Below are 23624 nucleotides of genomic sequence, written 5' to 3' on the forward strand. Positions count from 1 at the left end.
TGAACTAATATCTACTACCACCAAGCCACTGGGTGTCTGAAATGCCATAAACTCCGATATGACCAGAGCCACATGTGTACATTACTTTTCTGAAGGCAGTTAATAGCACACTGCACAAACAGAAGTGGTGAGAGAGGGACCCCAGGATTCGCTCTTGGTTCCACTTCCCAAAGCACAAGGTTGAAGTTGATTACTATTCCCAGTTTCTTATTTCTAGTCCCTACAAAAATTCAAAACAGCAGCATGAACAGCCTCAATAAAGAACTGAAGTTTATACAATGCCTCTATAATACAAGTAACCACAGCCTGGCAGGTAACCTGGCAATAAGAATATTACACTTGTAATGATCACACCAGCAGTAGAGGAATTCGGATTTTATTTTTCCAAGAGAGTCTGTTTCTAATTTCTTCAACTGCTCTGTTAGGCTGTGTTCACAAAACAGTCCTTCAGTTTATTAGATGTACTTCAAGTCACCAGCATTCTTTGTGCTCATTCACATAAAGGAGTAATTAAAAATGACTATTACTCATATTTAAATCTAAGCACAACCACAAAGTATCCTGATTAAGCATTTGGTTTGTGATGTTGAATGTTGTCTGTTAACTCTGTTCTATCCTTTGTTTAAACCAATTCATGAACCAAGAACTTATACATTCACTGCTAATAATGAACCATATGTTGTAGATATTACTCTACATTTATTATGCTATTTTTATGATATACAAATGACATGAGAAATCTTGGTATACTTATTTATATAACATTCTTGTTTATAAAGCGCAGTAAAAAGTTATTCAAAAATAAAATAAAATATTAGTAATTTAATATGTAAGCTTTTTAGTTCTCTAGAAATTGTTCATCAGACTAGATGGTAAACAAAGCAGGGGAAAGCCGGGGGGGGGGCGGGTTTAAGTAAAGCCATGAGTGCATCATATTCCATCTTAAGCCTTTTGCAAGATACCTTGTGGCTTTGCTACCAGTCTAAATTTTCTCTCACCCACCCTGCTGTTTACCATTTTGCCTGATGAAGACTTTTGGAGAACTCAAAAGCTTGCATGCCATTTTGTGACATTTTTGTTGCCCTAATTAATATGTTGTGCTAATATAGGTTCTGGAATGTCGCAGTATTGAGAGGCATGCATTTTATTTTATTTTTAGTGAGAAATGTTTCGTCTTAGTTTCACCTCTACGCTGCAAGCTGTCAGAAGCCACTGTCACTGCCATAGTCCCCACCTGCAATATAAGGACAATGGATTGTGTTACTATTGGCACAGCAATTCTTAAAACGTTTTAAACCCTTCTTTAAACACACACAGAGAGACATTTTTTCCACACGAAATAACCTAAGTTAAAAAAGAATACGACCCGTCCCTTCTTTGTTGGTTTTTATTTTCTTTTTAGAAGGGAGCGGCGGGCATACTCCGCAGCCCACTCGTAGCTATAATTTCTCCATGGTTTCCCAATAGACGGCCTTTTCCTTTTCGCCCTGGAAGCGGAAGGTTGAAACAGCCTCAAAAGAAACCCCAGGATTTCTATTTCTGCAGGAAGCTGAATAGTAGCCGCTCTCAACTTTTCCTATCTCTATTCTTGAACAGGAGGGACTGAGCGGCTTGCGCATGCGTGTCGCATGAAAACATCCCGCTTCACGTTCCGAGGCCGATGCACGTGATCGCTGAGTCGCTCTGGCTCGGCGTCTGTATGGCTGCTGCGGCTGCTTCCGGCCGCGGCTGTCAGGAGGACTCCTCGCTCCTCCCCCGCCCCCTTCCTGATCGGTGACTGAAGAGATGGCGAGCGGCGGCGGCGGCGGCGGCAGCTCGGATGTCCCGGCGGCAGAGGCAGGGGAGCCGGTGCCGGTGCCCGGTGGCTGCGCGGCCGGAGGCGAGGAGGAAGAGGAGGAGGAGCAGGAGGTCTTGGCTCTGGCCGTCCACCTGAGGCGGCGCCTGAGGGGCTGGGAGGCGACGGTGGCCGCCGTGCAGCGGCTGCTGGTCTGGGAGAGGCCGCCGCAGAGCCTGGCCGGGGCCGCCGCGCTCGGAGCTGCTCTGTGGTGAGAGGAGGCGGAGGCCACTCGGGAGGGGGGGGCGCGCAGGATGGGGCCTCGGGTGGTAGCGCGCGCGCGGGGGGCGGTGTTGTTCACGTGCGTGGCAGCGGCGGCGGTTAGGAACCGCGCGAAGGGGGCTGAAAGTAGAGCCGGCAGGTAGATGGGGTCGTGGATGCTCCTGACGTGGTTTCAGCTGGGCGGCCGGTTCTCTCTTGGCGAGAGGAAGCAGGCCAGGCTGCAAGAGAGCCCCGGGCTTAGGGTCACCTATCCTGCTGCAAATTTAATACCACATAGAGCTGTTTTCCTACGCGTGCTTACTTGGGAGTAGACCCCTATTGAAATCCGTTGGACTTATCTCTGAGTAAACGTGGATAACCTTGTGCTACTCATAATCTTCCAATTGTCTGCAGGGAAGCTTTCTAAGGGAAAGGAGTTGCCAGTCTGATGTGAGGTGGGCAGCTTTAGGGTAGCGTTTTCTGATGTGGGTCAAGGGTAGGATTGCTCAGGAATAGCCGTTCTGTTTCATTCTGAGTGTCTGCCATGCATTATTCTGGAATAAGTGTTGATAGCCCCATGTGATTATGTTTAACGTATGTATGTAACCCTTCCCTTCTCTAAAGATCTCAGGTTTTCATATATAGGGTTTCTCTGGCTATTCTCATAGCAACCCTGTAAGGTTGGTTGAGCTTAGTAATAATCAGCTGCCCAAGTCAGTAAGCTGAAGCTTGGACCAAGGTCTCCCCAAATCAATCAAAACACACATACAAAAAGTGGAATAGGTAAGAAATTTGTAGTTGTGGAAGGGAATCTAGGGCTGTGAAGTTGAGTGGTAGTTGCAAGGGAGAGATCTGGTAAAATGTAGTTATGCAGTGGTGATGGAAAGGCCTTGCAACAGGTAAAACTACACAGTGCATGTGTAAAAGATCAAAGTTGATATGAGCAATAAAGCATTTGAGAATGGAGGATATTTGGTTGTGAATTCCCTCCATGGCCAAGGATTATCCTATTTTAAAGGAGGCACAGGTGTGCAGGGACATCCCCCACAAGTTGGAGTCATTCTGAAAAGAGCAGCACTTCTCCCAGAAGTAAGAGCAATGTGAAGGAACGCTGAGATGAATTGCTAATTGATAGTGGGTGGAATGTGCATTAAGATTGTATGACTGTCTGGATCACTACTGCAGCCCCAAAGTAATTCAGATGGGCCTTTAAATGTCATCTGACTTTTGGATTCTTGGCCTTATCTTCTGAAAGTTAAAAAAGAACTGCTAGCTACCTTTAAAACCAGCAGATCTCTGGACACCATACTTTTGCCCAATTTTGGTATCACTCTCTAGCAATCTAGAAGCTTCTGTTTGGAAACAACAACAAATCATAAAAGCAATGTAAATCCTTCTTTTGTGGTTCTTCATTAGTATGAGAAAAGTGGCAATTCTAAATATTCTTTCCTGGGACCAATTTTCTGTGCACTATGAAGGGAGGCAGATGACTTTAAAATAATTGACCCTGAAAGCTTAGTCAAAGAAACTCATAAAATCTTTGCTTCTTTGTGTAGATCTGCAAAAATTGTGAGATGACATGAGTGATTTAAAAGATAGGAAAGCATGGGAAACTTTCATTTGCTCCTACTTGGCACTAACATTACATTTTGGAGCAGTTTTCAATATCCTTTATAAACAAATCCAGAATGGTGCCTCAAGTTATAATTATCGTTGGGAGTGGAAGGATGTTGGGTCCAGACGTCTAGTGAAAAAATGATTGCACCCTCCTGTAGCAAACTTTTGCTTATCTAATTGTTAAAATTCATCCCAGATATCTGGGGGTAAAAAAGTAAGTTCAACACCCTTCCCCCGGGATTACTTGCTTATTTCAGCAATAAGAATCTACTTTACAGGGAGTCAGTACTGGGCTTAGCAGGTCAATGGTCTACTACTTTCACTGGCAGAGAAACTCTAGAGTCGCAAGTCAAAAACCTTTCCAGCCCTAGTCCCCGAGACTCTTAACTGACGATAGCAGGGGCTTAACATTGGACTTTCTACATGCCACACATGTACTCTGCCTGTGAGCTATAGAGAAGAGTATAGAACAAGCTGCATGCATGAGTCAGTAGTGGGGTTCCCTCCTTGAAATTTGTTTGTCTGAGACTACTGCTGGTCTTGTATGGATGAAATTCTGTTGCCCCTGGCCACAGTGCAGTCATGGATTTATTAAGTCCCTGGTGGACCCAAGAAGGCTTTGCTTTGAGGCATATTTTGTGGTGTCTTCTACACTTGATCTAACAAGGATTGCAGTCACAAGCTTAGGATGTGGGACTTAACATTGGTTGGGTTTAGCGTCATGTAGACTTCCCTCTTCACTCTCAAAGTATAAACAGACCTCTCCCTGATGCACGGGTGGTGCCAAGTGCGCCTCCAGGACTTGGCTTGTGATAAACACGGACTGCTACTAGCAGCTGCAGATAATTGGAGACTCGCCCAGGAGTGTTTCTACTTAGAATTTGTGCACTCACTGTGTACAACCCACATGGTTCATACTATCCCCAGCTTGGGCCTGGTAGCTTAGTAGTAACCCCTGGCAATGTGCCAGACTGGGAGTAAGCCCTACAAGCTGTGCTCTTGTTAAGCCTGCAGTGGATGAGAACTGTAGTGCTAGCACATTCCTTGCTTTCTGCCTATCCTGCCTCTGCGCACACAGCAACATTGAACAAGCCCTTGTGGTGGAATCCAGCATACAGCTGGGGGGGAAAACATCCTGTTTACTCTTGCAGACAATGAGCTGACTGTCAGCAGAGCAGATTCACAGGCTGGAGTCAAGCAGGGGTTGGTAGTACACTTCCAGAGACTGCAGTTTGTGGAGATGTTAATTTAAACTAGAAATGTTTTTTGTTATAATACTTAGTAACAATTTAAGAGAAGGGAGAAAGATCCTGCCAGAAAATATTTTCTCATTAAAAGAAGAAAAATTCTCAAACAGTAATACATACAGGGCTAGAAAGAGGAGAAAACATAACATAAAAGAAGCCAGCAGCATATTTTTAGGTACCCGCCATGCTCGGGCTAATATATTTCAAATTACTAGGCATCACCAACATCATTTTTCTAGTTGACTGGATGCCTGTAATTTTTAAACCTTCAGTTACACGAGAGTACAGGTCTCTAAACTGTACACTCATGGTCCGATGCATAGAAATCCAGTGTCTATAATAGATTTCAGTTGGAAGCTGTATGCAAGACTTTCAAGGATGTGAACTTCTGCCAGTGATAGCTCAAATAGGTAGAAAATAAAAAGGAACAGGGGTGCGCATCCCATTCCCACAATAAGCTTTGGGTGAACAGAAGAGTATATTTTGTCAGAGTCCATTAATTCATTTCTTGCCCAACACTTTCGTTCAGTGTGTTTATGTCAATAATAGTCAAAATGTAATAAAAAATTAGGAACTTGGTGTTTCCACCTCAAATTGTGGTTTGGGCCACCCCAAATCATAGATCCACACATGCAGGAGAATGTTATCTAGAGATGACAGACTCATAGACTTATATCCAATGCAAGTTTTTTAAACACAGGACACTGTCAAATGTGTTGATCTAAGCCATTGCCAATGATAGCCAAACACGCATAGAAAAGAATAAAGAACTGGGGAAGGGATTCAATAAACTTTGGTATATCACAAATCATACACCCACATCTGCAGGATGGTACCCTCTATTGGACAGCATAGAATCATGTCAGGCCCAATGCTTTTTAGAGTAGCAAGGTGCTATCAATTGCATGGGTCTACACCAATAATTGTCAAAATATGTACAACTCTACTGAGTATATGGTTTGGTGGTTCCTAAGTTCCATCTTATTTTTTTACACATTTTGGTTGTCGTTGGCATAGTTTCACACCACACAGTTTCTTGTGTCCAAGCACTGTGTTGCTAGACCAAATGCAATTTGGGTATAACCATTGTGGTGGTCCAAAGCAAGTTTGGGTTGCACAAACCTAGTTCCTTACTCTTTTCTACATTTGCTGGCTATTAATTATTTGTTATATTAGAATAATATAATTTCTAAAATTGGCTATCATTGGACTACCTAAAAAATTATAATCCGACATAAATTTTATGGATGTCATTCTTCATGAGATAGGTGCTGCAGCAGAGTGACAGACAGTCATTTTGGAAATAGCTTCTGCAGACATGTGCCAATGTGCACATGATGTCTACTGATGTTTCCTCTTTCTGAACTATCTTCTATGTCATCCAAGGGGAAATTGCTTTCAGTAATGACTTTCCTCCTGAAATTTATTACAGTGGTACCTTGGGTTACATACGCTTCAGGTTACAGACTCTGCTAACCCAGAAATATTACCTTGGGTTTAGAACTTTGCTTCAGGATGAGAACAGAAATCATGCAGCGGCGGTGCAGCAGCAGCAGGAGGCCCCATTAGCTAAAGTGGTGTTTCAGGTTAAGAACAATTTCAGGTTAATAACAGACCTCCAGAACGAATTAAGTTCTTAACCCAAAGTACCACTGTACAGGACACTGGTCTATAGTGTTGGACTTGGACCTTGAAAACTTTGAAATGTACTCTAGTATTTGGCACAATATGGCCTAGATCAGACATAGGCAAACTCGGCCCTCCAGATGTTTTGAGACTAGAATCCCCATCATTCCTGACCACTGGTCCTGTTAGCTAGGGATGATGGGAGTTGTAGTCCCAAACATCTGGAGGGCCGAGTTTGCCTGTGCCTGGCCTAGATCAAAGGCCACTGATGAGTGCCAAGGCACCTGCAAAGGCTTTAACTGATGCCCCAGATACTGAGCTTTCATAAGTAAGTAAGTAAGTAAGTCTATAGCCCTCCTAGAAAGGAAGTTATGGGGTAAAATGTGCAGGTGCTTTCTCAGCAATTTCTGTGAAATGAGTGAGTGTGAGATGGCCTCTTTTAACATGTCTTTGTCCCTGTAACTTTCCAGGCTGTTTTCCTCCACTTCGTTGCGTCCTCTATTCATCCTCAGCATGGGCTTTATTGGTGTTCTCCTGTTGGAGAGATGGAAGCCTCAATTCCTGTTGGATTTCTCAGGTAAGTGAAGTAGTGAAGGTTGTACAAGTAAAGGAAGTGGTGTAGTTCTGGAGCAGGGATAATCTTGGTTGATTCTTGCACTCTTGCAAGTTCAGTTCATTGCTTCCTGTCCTGCTGTGATTTCCTGCTGATCAAGCCTTGAACTAACACTTCCCCCCTTTTTGCTGTACTACGCTGAATAAAGAGTAGCAAGTAATGTTGTTCCCATCCCTGCCTAGGAACCAGTATTGCATCAAATCAAGTTTTGCCACAAACTGTCTGGTTCACATGGGACACCACTGAGAATTGGAGTTCTTTGGACTAAAGGCACTTGGTTAATATTTGCTGGGGGGTTTTTTTCCATCTCTTTGCTTCTTTGCTTCCGCTCATGTTGAGAATGCACATTAGAGCACCTTTCTGTTTGTTGAGGGCAATCATGTGAGAAATGCTGTTTGGCTGAAAGATTAAATGTAGCAATTTGTTTCATACAGTTAGATCTTAAGGAGTGTGGATGTAACTGCCTGCAAGTCTTAACAAATTTTGGATTAAATAGGTGGTATCATGAGTTAGAACCAGGCAACTATGTGGTGTTGGCCTACAATGTCTAATGTCTTTCCTTCACTGTCCTCAAGAAATATACCCCTGGTGAGCTCAGCATGTGGAGCACCAGTGGCTAGCCTTTTGTTGGCCCAAAGCCTGTATTTGTTCTTGACCAACCTTCCAGGGGTCCCATGAGAGCAGTGAGTCTAACCAGAAGTGAGTCACCCCACTCTCTCTTTTGCACACAGAGAAACAGCTTCCCTTCTCAATTGGAAGGGCAGATTACCAAAGGGGGCAGTGGTTTAAATCTCTCCACTCATTGAATGATTGCTCAGGGGGGGGGGGCAAATTGTATCCCCATCTTCATCTCAGTGCTGTATCTACTTTGATTTCTTCTTCTTGCCACTGCCAAATTGGTGTAGTTTTTGTAAGCCATAAAAATTTGCTTGGGGGCGAGAGCAGGTCCCCTTATGGTAGAGGCTGTGTCTTTCCACATGGTGGAATCTCTAATCAACTCTTTTTAGGACCCTTTTTAGGACACATATGAGCAACAACTTGCAGAGTCTGGTTTTCATTAATCAGTATGTATGATGTTTCACAATGTCTTCAATCCTCCATGAAAGAAGCTGATCACAAGATGTTACAGGGAGTCTATTGTCTGGATTTAATATTGAATTGACTTAATCAGCCCTGCTGTGCCCAGACATCAAACCCTAAACAAAATACTGGCAGGGAGTGGTGTAGAAAAACAGAGACCTAGGTGCCCTGTTCAAGCAGGACTTGCAAAAACATTGCAGCCCAGAAAATTGGATCACACACTCCTCTTGTGCAGTAATGTGTATCATGTCAGTTTCACATTGTGATTTTTGGAAGGTTTCCCATGTCGCAAAGCACCAGTAATATCACTCTTAGCAACGGATTTCTGCTTTAATCTTCCTGTGCTGGAGGAATTTCCTTTAGCGTAGCAGGATCAGCATCATTTTATTTTTATGTTAAATATTACTTGAGTTAAGTTAAGGCTGTTTTGTTCCAGATAACTGCTGGCAAAGAGTAGAGTTGCTGTGGGGTTACATAAGACAAAATAGTAGGCCAGCCATGGTGAGCTGAGAGTTATTTTCTTCCTACTTTTGTTAAACGACCTGGTGAGCAGAACTACTATCCAACTTGGTTTATGTCAGTTCAACTGACAAGCCACCTATCCAAGAAGCATCTAATGTTGACCCTCATAGCTGACACAGTCATCCTGATTAGATCCCAGGCGGATTCTGTTGTGATCCTTATGAATCGTATTGGAGCTGTATCATTAAATAGGAATGCAGCTTCCTCCCTGTTTGAAGGACCAAGAAGAGGAGATCTGAACATGATGAACATTTTTCATATGCAGAATACAGCCAAATTCATAGAGAGACTGTACTGAGAAATTCACTGTGGATTCAAGGTTAATAACTTGCTGTTGCAGTGGACTGAGATTTCTGTGTGATCTTTCAGGCCCATAGGACTGCTACACAAGGTGAAGCAATTGTTAAGTGAGCAGCACAATGCCAATGCCAGAGCTAACAAAGGCTGCATTAGCTTCCTTGTTGGTGCATTAGGAGGTACAAAACGGCGTGGTGTAAACAGTTGCGTTCCTGATGCCCCAGTACATGATGCCTGGATTCAGCGCTATGGCAAGCATCAGTACTGAAATAACCGGCAAGCACAGTACCCCATGTATTTGGAGCTGCTGTAAACAAACATTACAGCCAGGCTTCTGTGTTAACAATAGTAGCTTTTCACACTCCTGAAATGGGCCCAAGATTTTTCATGTAGGCAGTGGCTGCTGCAATGCCTGAGTACCCACCAGAATCTCTGCTGCCCGAGGAAGATGGTGATTGGCTCCCTCTGTTAGGGCTGATTGCCTGGAATCTGGGTCACAGACTTAACAAGATTGCTTTCCGCCGCTCCACTGCTCTATTCACCAGCTTGTCAGCTCTGTGTATGTGGCCCAGGGGAAAGCCCTGAGCTAGCCCCAAGCGCTTGTACAGTCTGTGTGCAGCTGACTGCACATTATAAATAACAGCATATCACGTCAGCTACACTAGATAGTCATATCTGATGAGCTTTGAATTCTAGCTTCAAATCTCTAATGCAAAAGAGCTTATTCACACACACCTCTACAACTAGGCTCAAACAAAGGTCACATTTTAAGGTGCTCCCTGGGTGGCTTTGTAAAGCCAGGGTTCCTTTTTTTCCTCACATAATATATTTTATTGAAATTTGGAAGAAAATACAAATATTGATGTCAGGTATCTTTTTATCAAGACTAAAGGGGAAAAACAAGATGAAGAAAAAAGAAGAAGAAAAAGGGGAGGGTGAGAAAATGAGAACTTCTGATTCTTCATCTGTCAGCTATATGTAGAAAATTATTCAACACATCCACTCCAAGATAAACACCCAACAAATCTGCTTTCAAGAAACCAATGCCAAGGTTTCTTCATACTGTGTTCCAAGGCAATCCAACTTCTACATCAAGAAAATTCCAATCCTGTGCCCAAACTCAGTTATTCGAGTAAATGTGTGGTTTATGTAACACAGGCTTCCCCAACCTCAGCCCTCCAGATGTTTTGAGACTACAATTCCCATAATCCCTGACCACTGGTCCTGCTAGCTAGGGATCAAGGGAGTTGTAGGCCAAGAACATTTGGAGGGCCGAGGTTGAAGAAGCCTGATGTAGCATATACCTTCTCAGTTTTGATTACATCTGAATCAGTTCAGGAAGTTTGTTCAAAGTGCTGACCTCTTTGATGAGTGTGGGGTGTACAGCAGAGGAAAAGCCAAATGCATGTATAGAAGTGTGATTTGAGGTGACATTGGAATGAGGACACAGATACTTTTGCACCCTGGAACTTTATGTGATCCCTGTCTCTTTCCAAAGTGTATATTTAAACACAAGAGTAAGAGAAACGCTTGTGGAAATAATAGAAGAAGCTACCTGAGATTCTCACATATCAAATTTGGTCCCAACAACCCTGCCCAGAGCACCCTCCCCACCTGTTTTTTCAGTTTGCTCAGACTTTGGTGATTGCTTATTGGCAAAATATGTTACCATTCAAACCTGTTGGCCAGAGCTATGAGAAAGTTCCTCAGCAGAGGTGGGCTGGGCTCAGTTTCAGAACTCCCCCTTCCCTAGTTGCAATTTTGTCAGTTGGAGTATGTCTTGGGACATCAAACAATGCACATCTTCTGTAGTTGTGTGTGTGCAGCTACATAGAACACGATAGCTCTGTTGGTTAGAGCATGGTGCTGATAATACCAAGGTTGCAGGTTTGTGTTATCAGTGTTGGGATACTGCCAGGGAGACAAAGGCCATCATGCCCCCACGTCAATTCCGGACAATCCATCGATCTCCCGTAGATACAGTATCAGTCAATTAGCGACACGAGCCTCAGAAATAACATGCCACATTCCAAGGCTGGTGCACGCTCTTTCAGCAGAGTTCGCACAGCGAAAGATGCACTCAGGAGAGCATTATTTACAACTTTATTCAGGGTTGGTCAGAACAAAGAAAAAAACATGACGGCCTGTTTCAATGTTCAGGCACAGAGAGAAAAGAACAAAAGCTATATACATAAACAGAAACATCCTGTGAACAGGAAATACGCAGGCTGTGACACAACAACCTGCTCCCTTCTTAAATATCCTAACAATCCTAACAATATCCTAACAATCAGCACCCTAACAATCAGCACCCTGCTCTAACCAAGTGAGCTATCATGCTCTAGGTGCTGAAGGCTAGGCTGCTGAAGGAAGTAACCTCTAGCATTTAAACTGTCACACTTCACTTACTGCTTAGCTGAATTATATATTTCTTCTTTCTCCTACAGTGCAGCCATTGGAGGAACCTAGAGGAGACAGGTAGGTTTGCTCTGTATTGTCTTCATAGTGGAGATGGTTCTTGCCACCCTTCTGCCTTGCATGCTCTCTTTAACTCAGTATTTTGATCTGTGTCATGACCTGAAAAGTGCTTCCCCAAATGGGTTTGTAGGGCTCCTTACTCATTTCCCTTCCTTAATGGGGTCAGGTTTGGTTCTGTTTTCGGTTTCTAGAAATTGGAAGAGTCGGATGGATGCCTTCTTCTCAGGATTTAATGGCATTTCAAGGCCAAGAGGAGGCGCTCAATTGTAGTCGTCACCTACTGGATGGATGTCTGTCCTGAAAATGCCACCTGAGGCTTAGGAGGCATGGGGTTCCAAGAAAGGAATGTAGGAAGGAATTAACAGTTGTGCTGTGGCAGTCATTTCATTAGCACAAGTTTTTCAGTTTCTCAGACAGAACAATCCCCCATCTCCCCCAGCCCCTGGTCTGGGAGGGTCTCCTAATCTTCCCTGTGCTGATTTCCCTGTGGGGAGGGAGTCTTATTCCACAGGCAGAGGTTCTTGTGCAAGTCCCTATTAGCAGGACTAGTTAGTTGAATCCTGCCCCTTTTGGGTGGGCTTCACCTAACCAGCCCCATTGGTGAAAGCCCTGCTCAAGAACTCTGCTTGTGGCTTTCCCTCCTCTCTTTCCCCCACCCCACAAATTGGCTCTGGGGGAGTTCGAGGAACCAATGAGGGGAGAGGCAAGCTGAATTACTTGCACATATGGAACAATTGAAAGAGGTCAACATTTGGCCATAACTTTGTTCCACAACAACTTTGATAGCTTTCTGTTAATACTGCCTGCAGGAAGTGATTCTCTGTTGCTTGTGGCAAGCGTACCTGGAAGGTCTAAAGTACTGATACATTGTTTCCATCCCCGTAGTGACAGTGAGATGGCAAGAGCGCAGCCTCACCTGTTAAGTGTCCCAGAGCTCTGTCGTTTCCTGGCAGAGAGCTGGATTACCTTCAGATTGTACCTTCAGGAGCTGCTGCAATACAAGAGGCAAAACCCTGCTAAGGTAAGCTGGGAGTCATCAGGCCCTCTCAGGAAAAATCCTAGAACATGGCTACTTTCCCCCATGGTGCCTTTGGGCCGTGGCTTGTTAACACATACATATTCAAATACATTTATTCAAATTCAAATACATATTCACAGTTGCTCCTAGCACTTAGGGCTGCTTCACACTGGATTATTTCTCTACATGGATATTGCTTCAGTTTAAGAAAGGATGTGCATACACAACAACATATGGTGTAAATGTTGTATTCCAAACAGCAATTTTAAGGGAATCTAGTATTCTTCACAATATATGTGGAAACAAAAAATGGGGAAAGGGTTTTAACCAAGTATGCCAGTACAGACAAGGTACAGTGTGTTCCAGAAACTATCCTGAGAAAAATAACTGAGGGCAGACATACCCTTAGCCTGCACATATGTGTTGATGTTGCTTTGTAGATGTCACTTCTTTGTTTCTTTTTCCTCCGCTGTCACCCAGTTCTGTTCAGTAATCCAAAATGCATAATGTGATATATTTGTGTTGCAACTCTGTTCTTGACATTTGTCTTTCATTGCAGAGGGGCATTTCTATGGGATGGCCTCATTCCTGCATTGAAATGTGAGATTGTTGCTTGCAGCAGTTGCTCCATATAAGCAGTAAATGAGCAGTTCTGGCCTTGAGCAGAATTCAGATTTTCTTGCTGTAGTGTCTGGGATTTATGAGCATAGATGGCAAGCAGCTCTCTCTATTGATTAATTAATGGCCTGTCCTTGGAGGAGAAAGCATTACCTTATATTATATAGTCAAGATCAGTTAAAGGGAAGGCAGGTAGAGAGGGAAGTAATGTATGGGCCTTATTTTGTCTCAGGATGAGGGAAGTCCTGAAATCTGTTCCAGTCACCTTTTGCCAGTGGCAAATTTCTTCCATTTCCATTGACAGCCTTAATAGTGAATCAAACACATACTCCTTTCAGAGTGTTGGGATTGGCATAGAAAAAGTCAGGCTTTTTCCTCTTGTAGTCAGCTATTTGCCCATTTGTCAGTTACTTTCAGACATGCAGCTTGCTGTTGCAGGTACTTCTGGATCCCCACCCGGCTCTGTTATAACACTACCTGGCAGCAGCACCCGGGAGAAAAAGAGTAGCCAATCGTTCTGGCATGGCAGATGCACAAAGCATGCAAAATGGCTGTGTGGGTGAATACAAGCAGTTATTAATTAAAACAAGGCTCTCTGGGATTGGAGGCGTCTCTTGAGCCATTGCAAAGGTGGCTTATTGGCTGTCCTGAGAATGCTTCCACTGTGCTAAACCTTTCTTCTCTATCTTCTTTTGCCTTGTACTTCCAGTTTTGTGCCAGAGTCTGCTCAGGATGCTTGATCTTAGCGATAGTAGGACACTATGTTCCTGGAATCATGATTTCCTACATTGTCTGTGAGTATAACTGGGCTGTTTTATCCCTTAAAATTAGACATGTGACTTAACTTAGCATATGCCCAGGAATTTTCTTTATCCAGCTCATTTAAAAGAAATTAAAAGCACATAATAGTTCCGACACCTTGTGGGGAACAGGGACACAGATTGAATTTAATGAGGCGCAGCTGATGGAGGGCTGGACACTGAGTAATCTTTGGAAAATTTGCTGCTTCTTTGTCTCTGAGAATATATGCTTCTAACACTTTCTGGACTGTCTCCAGTGCTCAGTATCTTGCTGTGGCCGCTGGTGGTGTACCATGAACTTATCCAGAGGATGTACACACGCTTGGAGCCCATTCTGATGAAACTGGACTACAGCATGAAGGTGGATACCTTGCATCTTAAACACGAAAAGAAAAGTAAGACAACAGCTCCACAGTACCTGAAATGCATAGCTTTTGATGATAGGATGCAGGATGTAAGTCCCAGCAAGTAAAAATTAGAAACTGGGCTGGCTAGCTAGGAGCATTCAGTCCAGTGGGGTGAGGTCCAAAATCACTGGAGATGGCTGGATTTTAATTTGCATTATTGTCCAGTACAGTGGTACCTTGGGTTACAGACCCTTCAGGTTACAGACTCCGCTAACCCAGAAATAGTACCTCGGGTTAAGAACTTTGCTTCAGGATGAGGACCGAAATTGTGTGGTGGCGGCACGGCAGCAGCAGGAGGCACCATTAGCTAAAGTGGTATCGTGGGTTAAGAACAGTTTCAGATTAAGAACAGACCTCCAGAACGAATTAAGTTCTTAACCCGAGATATCACCGTACTGTGAGGAAGCACTGTCTGTATGAAGCTTCTGATAAAATATTCCCCTGGTCCTCTTCTTATAGGACTAGTTTGACTGATGTCCCATTAAGCATTTTGTATATGTTTTCTAACAGAGCGTCAAGGAAAGAGTGAGCCCGAAGCTGGCAATGAGCTGATGGCAGAGACTGAAAGTGAGAGTGAGGCGGAGCTGTCTGGGTATTCTCCAGTGGTAAGAGCATGGGAAGGGATACATGTTGGTGTTGAGCTTCATTCCCAATAATTCATTTCTTTCAAGTGATGTGAGTTTGCCTGCAGGGTTGGAAGGTCTGAGATCTTGTACATGTTCCCTTCATAAAGGCTACTGTATTCAAGCTGATTTAGGAACTTGCAGGTTTTGGAGGGCCTTCTTCCCCCACCCTCACCCCTTTGGGCCTTATCTTATCTTCTCAACACTATTATCACCAACTGCTCTTTTTTGTCATTGTTACCACCTATGTGCTTGCTGGGCAAAGAGCCAGTGAACAAGCAGGTATTGGCATCTGTTGCCCCTCCTCACTTTCCCAGTGGTCTTGACCACAGCAAAAGGCAGGTGAACAAGGAGATTGCAATGATGAAGAGGCGGAGAAGGTCCAGTGGTGGCTCGTCAGTGGTCCCACTCCTGAAGTGTGGCCCCTTAGCAGATCCATCCTGACCCTTGATGCCTGTCCTGGAAACGTGGCATGATACTTCAGATTCAGGGGGACAGAGAGGAGTGGTCAGGTTGGCATTGTTGGGGGCATCTCTCTCCAAATGCTCCCTCCAACTTCTGACTCTCCAACCTTTCTTTTCAGAGCCAAAATCACTCTATCTCTCAGGGTTTAGGTGGAAGAGTTAGTCTTGGAGGATAGCTCTTCCTCATTATTGCCATCACTAATTAGATATATAACCAACCTGGTATGTTGGATCTGGGTTCAAATTCCTGTTTGGTCAGAGTGGGTCAAGTGGGTTAACTGTTTAAGACACAACAGCATGTCCAATTTTAAATCCGGAAAATAAGATGGCAGAATCCCAAGTCACTGATTCCTCTACAGTTAATCTTACAACTAATTTTTGTAATTGGAATATCCATCTTTTTGATAATCCATGCATTGTTTCCATTCAGTAAAAGGTTAATATTTTTAGTGCATCCCTCTTTGAAATCCAAGTTAATATTGGCTCAGACTCTGACGGCAGAGATTCTAGGCTAACAGGTGGCACCTAGTGGCTCCACTGTAAGGTGTAGATTTTTAGCCACAAGAACAAAAAATGTCCTCACGCTCCTCCTTTTTGCAGGTGGATGTGAAGAAGACAGCTCTGGCGTTGTCAATTACAGACTCTGAGCTCTCTGATGAGGAGGCCTCTATCCTGGAGAGTGGAGGCTTCACTGTCTCCAGAGCTACCACACCACAGCTGACCGACCTGTCTGAAGGTGCCATTTTCTTACTCCCCAAACCCAAATGCTGCATATTATTTGGGGCCGCTGTGTGGTAGAGTACAAGTTGTGTGTTCCCTTCTAGAGTGTTCAGAGATCAAAACTAGGATATGAAGGGTAGTTGTAGGGCTTAGAATTCATGAGAATGATGAACTTTGGGTTGAAAAGGACCAAAATTAAATCTGATTCCTGATTTCCAGACTTTGAGTGGCCCCTGAATACAGCTGTCTTCACCAGGAAACATGGATGTACTTGTTTACTATATTTTTACATGTTACCGTGCAGAGTCCAGTGTCTTTATTATATCTTGATTGATGATAGACATCCAGGACTGTTCTGTAACTTGCAGGCCATTGGGAGAATGCAAGTAGCTCCCTTACTATGGTTACTGGTGCCACACACAAACAGCCCCAAGTTCTTCTGCAGCATTGTGAAGTCTTCAGGGATTAGCTGTCCACTCTAGGCTCTCCTTGCCTGAGCTTTGATCCCCCTATACTCTTCTCCCCCACCTAAGATGAACAGCTGACATTACCAAGGCAACATATTTCACTGAGGATTGCAGTCCTTGAGGCTGTAAGCCAAAAAGACTCACTTCTTCGACCAATCCATTTCCTTGTCACCCTAGCCTTGCCTTACATCAGGAGTGGTAAACCTTTTAAGACCAAGGACAGCATTTCCTCTCTGCCAGTGATTGGTGGACTGAGCAGAAAATGTAAATTTTGCCTCTGTATAGTAGGCTACTTTCTAAGCACGCTTGCACACCCATTTCTCTCCTCCATTCAGGCCAGCAAGAGGCAGTATCAGAATTCAGTGACACATCCCAGCCAGGCAAAAACACTCAAGGAAGGGTACAAACCAGGCTGGTAAAAGGTGTGGCTTTGGCAGAGAAGGGTGTGGTGAAGTAGAAAGTGTAGCCTTACCAAATCCTGAGGGCCAGATGGAGAGGCTTAGAAGGCTGCATCTGGCCCCCGAACCTGAACTTCCTTTCCCCTGAACATAACTTTTATTCATTTGCAAGCCTCCTACCCCCACACCACACACAACAGTGTAAATTGCAAATCAGAAAGGACGGTATTTTAATGCAGAAATTAGCACACTTGTACTATATAGGTGTTGTAGTAGCTAGTGGTAATGTGGTATCATTACTGCTAAATCTCTGTGTATGTGAAAATCCAAAGTATTGGATCTTGTTCCATAATAGCTCATTTACACACTTAGAAGTAGCAGTTGCAGCCAATTCCACTGCAGTAGCATGCAGAGCTTTTCCTGAGGCTTTACCAATGAGGAAGAACCTGGTGGAGTAACTTCAGGGAGCCCCAGCCTGCAATGCTAAGTATGATTGTGTTTGTTTGTATAGTGCCTTAGAGTGCTTTGAAGCACATCAGCTTTATTATCATGTTATCCTAGCTGACTTGTATGATAGGTCAGGGTTGTTGCCATGGTACATGTTAGCACCAATGACGTGGGGAAATGTCATGTAACCCTGGAAACACAATTTAGGTAGCTAAGTTGGAGCTTGAGAGCCAGGACCTTCACGGTAGATTTATTTTAAATGCTACCTTTTCCTTGCACAAGGCCAGCTAGACAGGCAGGGTTGAGTAGTTCAGTGTATGGGTGAGTTGGTGGAGAGGTTTGGATTTGTTAAGCACTGAGAAATGTTCTGGGACAAGCCAGGCCTGTACAGAAGGGGCAGGCTCCATTTCAGCTGGGACGGAACCAGACTGTATATGCTTAAAAGGTGGCAGAGCAGCTATTCAGCTGTTTGCTGGGAGAAAGCCACTTGAAGCTGAGGAGCATCTTATTTGGGGCAAACCATCCAGGGGAATCCAGGAAATTTCAGGGTGGTTAGTTTAATGTCTCTTCTGGGAAAACTGGTGGCAAGCATAATTAAAGATTGGAATACCAAGCATATAGAAGGACAAGCTTTGCTGAGTCAGAATCAGTGTGGCTTCTGCAAGGGTAAGTCCTGTGTTTTAGAATGTCAGCAAGCACATAGAAAGAAAGAAGTGATCCAATTGACATAGTGTACTTAAACTTTCAAAAAGCCATTGACTATGGAGTCCCTTGCCCAAGACACCTGATTAAGTTTAGCAGCTGTGAAATAAGAGGACATGCTGTTATAGATCAGGACTGGTTAAGAAACAGCAGAGAGTAGAAATTAATGAAGGGTTTTCCCAATGCAGTGGTGTCCAAACTTTTTTCAAAGAGGGCCAGATTTGATGTAGTGAAGGGCCATGAGGGCCAATCAAAGGGCCAACCAAAGTTTTTAAGCTTTTTTCAGGATTAAAGTTGTGGAGGTTTTTTTTAGGATTTTACCCCAGGAAATAAACAGCCACAGGGGCCGGATTAAACCTACGAGCACGGCCGAATTAGGCCCCCCAAATGGACTTTGGACATGCCTGCAATAGAGGGATGTAGGAAGTGGGGTCCACCAAGGTTTGGTGTTGGTACCAGTGCTTTTTAAACTTGTTCATAAATGATCTAGAGTTGGGAGTGAACAATAAGGTAGCCAAGTTTGCTGCTGATACTAAATTGTTTGGGGTGGTTAAAACAGAAAGGAATTGCGATGGGCTTCAAAAGGAGAAGTAGACATTAAAATGGGAAATGCAATTAAATGTAAGCAATGTAAGATTATGCATGGTGTAGAGAAAGAGAGGTGTTTCTCATAATACAAAAATCTGAGGACATGTAATGAAGCTGCATGTTAGAAGATTCAGAACAACAAGAGGAGGTTCACATAGCACATACCGTAATTTAAACTATGGAATTAGTTCCAACAAGACGTAGTAATGGCCACCAATGTGGATGGATTTCAAAGACAAATTTCTGCATGATAAAGCTATCAATGGCTGCTGGCCACAATGGCTTTGTTCACCATCCACTAGTGTGTCTGAATTCCAGTTGCTGGGAGTTCCAAGTGGGAAGAGTGCTGTTTCGCTCATATCCTGCTTGTGGATTTCTCATAGGCATATGAGAACAGGATGCAGGACTAGATGGGGCTTAGGTCTGATTCAGCAAGGCTGTTCTTATGTTTTTATTGCCCCCATATTGTAGTGCAGGGGGCAGGAGTGAGAATGAGATAGTGGTGGTATATCTAAAGCACCTAATGAGTACATGGCAAAAGTGAGATTCAAACCAAGGAATTCCTGATTTGTACACACTCTTCATAGCCACTATGATACGCAGCTTTCATACATCAGCATTAACGTGCATGATACTGCATACATTTACCAACTCAGATTTGTTCTGGTGAGATGATTGAACAAGAAAGAAAAGCAGTAGCAAGATCATAGTGGGGTTGTTGACTTTTAATCAGGGAGTACAACTATAGAACAGCAGTAACTGACCTGTTAATGAGAGAATAGGAAAGAACATTTCTGTGCAAGGTCAGGATAAGATGATAAGGAGGCACACAAAGGCAAGTACAGTAAGTGTATTCAGAAAACAGACTGGCAGCTGAGCTTGGAATGGCAATTGATGATTGAGAACAGGGAATTCTGGGGTGTTTGAGGAGGCCATGTTCATACTCCCAATATGCTTTTCAGATCTGGACCAGCAGAGCCTTCCCAGTGAGCCAGAAGAGTCCTTCTCCAAGGACTTGGCAGAGTTTCCTTCTGTGGAAGAGTTTCATTCCAGAGACTTGGGACCACCCAGTGAGGATGACAACTTTGCAGTGCCTGCCCACACTGCCCACCAACTGGACTCGGCTGAGAAAGACGGTGTGACGGCAGCAGCCATGAGTTCAGACACATCCATCCTGTGCCTGGCCTCACCCCTGCACTTTGTAAATACGCACTTCAACGGGAACGGGCAGGCAGTGGCAGGAGGAGCCCTGGAGCCCCAACCTGTCACTGCCCAAGGCCTGGGGCTGCACATCGATTCACTGAGCCAAGAGATTGTCACCACCGCTATCAGTACAGTAGTGCAGAACACCCTGTCGGCCCTGCTCCGCTCCTCTGAGGACAACGAGGGGCCTTCTCTCTCTGAGTTCCTGCCCACTGAGCCCGAGGAGAGACTGAGCTTCCAGGCCCAGCTGTCTGAGAGTGCGGAGGTGGGGGCAGCCTCTCTGCCTGGGGAGGAAGAGGAGGAGGAAGCTGATGATTTTGAGCTGCTTGATCAGAGGGAGCTGGAGCAGATGGATGCAGAGCTTGGCCTTTCTGGAGAGACAGAGGCTCCAGCGACACCGGCTCTCCCTCCTGAAGAAGAATCCTTGCCCAGCTCCTAGGTCCCACTGCTCCCCTGTATTTCTGCAGCTGCAAGGGAAGGACAAGTGAACACACAGCAGAGTTTGGTCACTGCTGACTGGGGACGGCAAAACATCCACATTCACAGTGTTATGTCTGGAATAGTGAGTCCTCTTCCTAGTGTTGGCCTTCCCAGAAGAGTGTTGCGTCTTGCCCACGCTTCCTAGTGGTGATGCAATCTTTTTGGTCTGCTGCTGCAATTTGTCTGTCTTTGTCTATTCGTTTTGTTTTTTTGCACGCCGCATCCTCAGCTAGATATCCCCGCTGCTCGCACCCACTGTTCATGCCCCCCCCAGTAGGAAGGAAAGCAGTTTTATTGGATGAAGGGGGGTGCCAGGGGGTCTTCATTGTAAATATTTTTATGAAAACTTTGGTTTGTTTAGTTGGGAAGAGGGATTGGTGGTATGGAGAAAACGGGTTGAGGTGGATTTTCCCCCTTGAGTTAGAAATTTGGGGGTGGAGGGGAAGTAGGGCTTCAAAGGAGACATTGTGTGGAGTATATTTGCTGTCAGGACAAGATGAGGGGGCACAATTGAGCTTTGTTTCCCACCTTGTACAAGAATAGCAGCTGCTTTTGCACTTCCGAGCACTAGCCCTTTCCCTTACTTTCACCCTACAACCCAATTTCCTTTATTCAGTTGTGTGAATATGACACCTGATTTGGGCTCCAGGAAGTGGGTAGTCTGGTCCTGTAGATTCTCAACTCCAAGGCCAGGCTGCCTGCAGGCTCTTTAATCCACTTGGGAAAACACAAGCAATTTGCAGTGACTTGAAAGCTTCCTCTTCCACTGCTGCACTTTAAAAGCAAAATCCCCTTATATCTACTTCTTGTCACCTTTCTCTAAGGCCTGGCTGAGCCAGCTCTGGCCTATGATGCACCCTGGCCAGAGCACAATCTTCTGCTGCCCTCAGCCTTGCCTTAGGGAAAAGAGCAGAGCAGCTTGAAAAGGAATGATGCGTGTGGGACATTGGGAAAAACATTCTCCAACTCCAAGCTCTCTAGGCTTATCTCCACTCTACTCCCACTCTCAAATCACTTTTGAAACCTCAGGGGTTTCACTCTTTATAGTCTTTTGCTAATTGGAGTAGTGTGCCCATTTATGTTCTCAGGAGAAAGGAGGGACTAAATAGGAGTGGAGGATTGTTTGGGTTTTTTTCTCCAAAGGTGGTTACTGCCCCTGATACCTATTGCTGCTTGCACAGGTTTGCAGAATATTAATTCTAGGATCTGATGGCTGAGTCTTTCAAATATTGATTTTAAGTTGCAATGATAAAGTGGGTTTTTAATTAAATGGAAACAGAGATGCCCCCTATTGGGTGTGTATCTTTGTTAAGAGGCATCAGTCTGTCTTCAGGAATAGCGTTCTTGGCTGAGTGGATACTGCTTGCTCCCAGTAATGGATCTCATTTTTTGCCTCTTTTCCAATGATTGCTGGAGAAGCTGGGTGGGTTGGGGAGTGTCATGAATTGGCCATTTTCTTGCTGTTGAAAATTTTCAAGCTGGGCACTTCCAGGCGATTCCTGACGCTTTCACATTCTCACAAGTGACTGCAGCTTTGCAGATGCAGGCCCTGAAGCTGTGATAGCTTGCCCTGCAGGCCTCAGCATTTTAAACTGCACTTCTGAGAGTTTATGACCAAGGTGAAGGTGCTGCCTCTCAGCAAGAGGGGCCACCAATCAATTCCAAGCACATTTGCGAGACCCCAGTTCTTGCCTTTTGCACCCTTCAAGTTTCATCACTTGCTGAGTCAGTCACTGGCCCAATCTTTGTATCGAGGATGGCTGCCTGTCTCAGGTTCCTTCAGTCAAATGATCTTGTTCTCCAGAGTTGGTTTCCTTTCTGACCTGTGTTGCCTGCCCCATCCCATCCCAGCCCCAGTCAAATGTTGAGGGGAGGATGCCTGTTAATACAGCTTCCTCCTAATGTCTGCACTTTGGAAATGGGCAGCCACATAGCACTGAGTGTTGAGCTTGCTCGCCTTTGTGTTGTGTCCTGAGCACAAATTTTGCTACCCCTACCACCAGCCAGAAGCCCTAGCTTTCCCATTCTGGTGCAGGAGGCATGTTATATGTTTGTGTTTTTCTCTGAAGCTCTAAGCTGTCTTCCTCTCCTTTGGTGGCAACAGCGCCATAATGCTCCATGATAGGGGCCTTCTGAGGAAGGGCTGGGAGGCTGCTGATGTCACCCAGGAAAGGCAGAGGGCTTTGAACTGTGTAGCGGTGTTTATTCTATGGCTAAATATTTAAAACAAACTGTAGTCTTTTTAATAAAAAAGGTTCAAAGATGTGAATTTTGGGTTAAAAATTCTAACTCTTCATCTTATCCAATCACTCAGAAACCCCGCCTTTCTCAATTTCTCTGGTATCCCTAATGCACTGGGATCTGGCAGCCATTTTAAGCCTATGTCCAGATGGTTATTACCCTAGTTATGGTCTTTCCTGATAGTATTCAGTATTCCATTGCACATGCATTGCAGCTCCACTAAGACGCCATTGTTCGCTCAAATTCGGGAAGTTATGTCCAGTGTTCAGTAACTGCTGTAGGTGAGCAGCTGGCACAACCTTGAACTGAAGGCAAGATGGCATTAATGCTACACGAGCCATCATATCCTTTAGTATCTTCTCAGTTCCAGTTCTCACAACCACCCAAAGTTGTAGTAAGCATGTGCCTTGTACTATGTCAGGATCCAGGTGGGAATACACACAATTGCATGCTGTACCATACAGTTTTGTTTGTTGTTGAAAACTAGTGCATTTGGAGTGAAGAATAGAACTTTGCTCTTCATGCTAATGGACACGACAGCTTGAGGTGGTTTCTTAATGCTGCTGTTCCCCTTTATTGCTTCTCATTTAACAGCTACCCTAAGGTAACTGAGAAGTCTGTAAAGCCTATTAACAGCAGGTGTCATTTGAGGTTGGATAGCTGAGTAAATTAAAGGAATAGAGATACAGCTATAACTCTCCTAACTCATCTAACCTAAGTTTTTCCATGCAATGTGGAAACCGTTGTCAGTTCAGCTTCCTTTTCTGCTAGATTCTCAAAGCAAGATGATTAATCCAGTTTAGCTGCTTTTGATTCTATGTCCCCGGAGTTCAGCCCCCATGCACAGCAAAGATGGACTTTCCAAACAAATGGTGCTAAGCTTGCAAAATTAGTTTACTACAGGTGCATTGGGTTCTTCAGCATATATGGTTT

At 44.4% G+C, this 23624-nt stretch overlaps 1 protein-coding gene across 2 annotated transcripts; it reads left to right on the plus strand.

Annotated features, from left to right (window-relative positions):
• The first annotated feature begins 1644 nt into the window (after positions 1–1644).
• Positions 1645–22719, plus strand: RETREG2 (reticulophagy regulator family member 2). 2 transcript variants are annotated; one of them, XM_079969080.1, is made up of 9 exons: positions 1645–2045; positions 6996–7102; positions 11485–11515; positions 12401–12536; positions 13861–13945; positions 14209–14346; positions 14869–14963; positions 16046–16181; positions 19730–22719. In XM_079969080.1, exons 1-9 carry the CDS (start codon positions 1786–1788, stop codon positions 20407–20409), a joined length of 1668 nt encoding a protein of 555 aa, XP_079825206.1. In that variant the 5' UTR covers positions 1645–1785; the 3' UTR covers positions 20410–22719. The 2 variants fall into 2 exon arrangements, with proteins under 2 accessions (XP_079825206.1, XP_079825207.1); XM_079969081.1 differs by lacking the exon at positions 1645–2045 and adding an exon at positions 2826–3124.
• Positions 22720–23624: the final 905 nt, after the last annotated feature.

This window comes from Podarcis cretensis (genome assembly GCF_951804945.1).
Source record: "Podarcis cretensis genome assembly, chromosome: 1".
Taxonomy (NCBI): domain Eukaryota; kingdom Metazoa; phylum Chordata; class Lepidosauria; order Squamata; family Lacertidae; genus Podarcis; species Podarcis cretensis.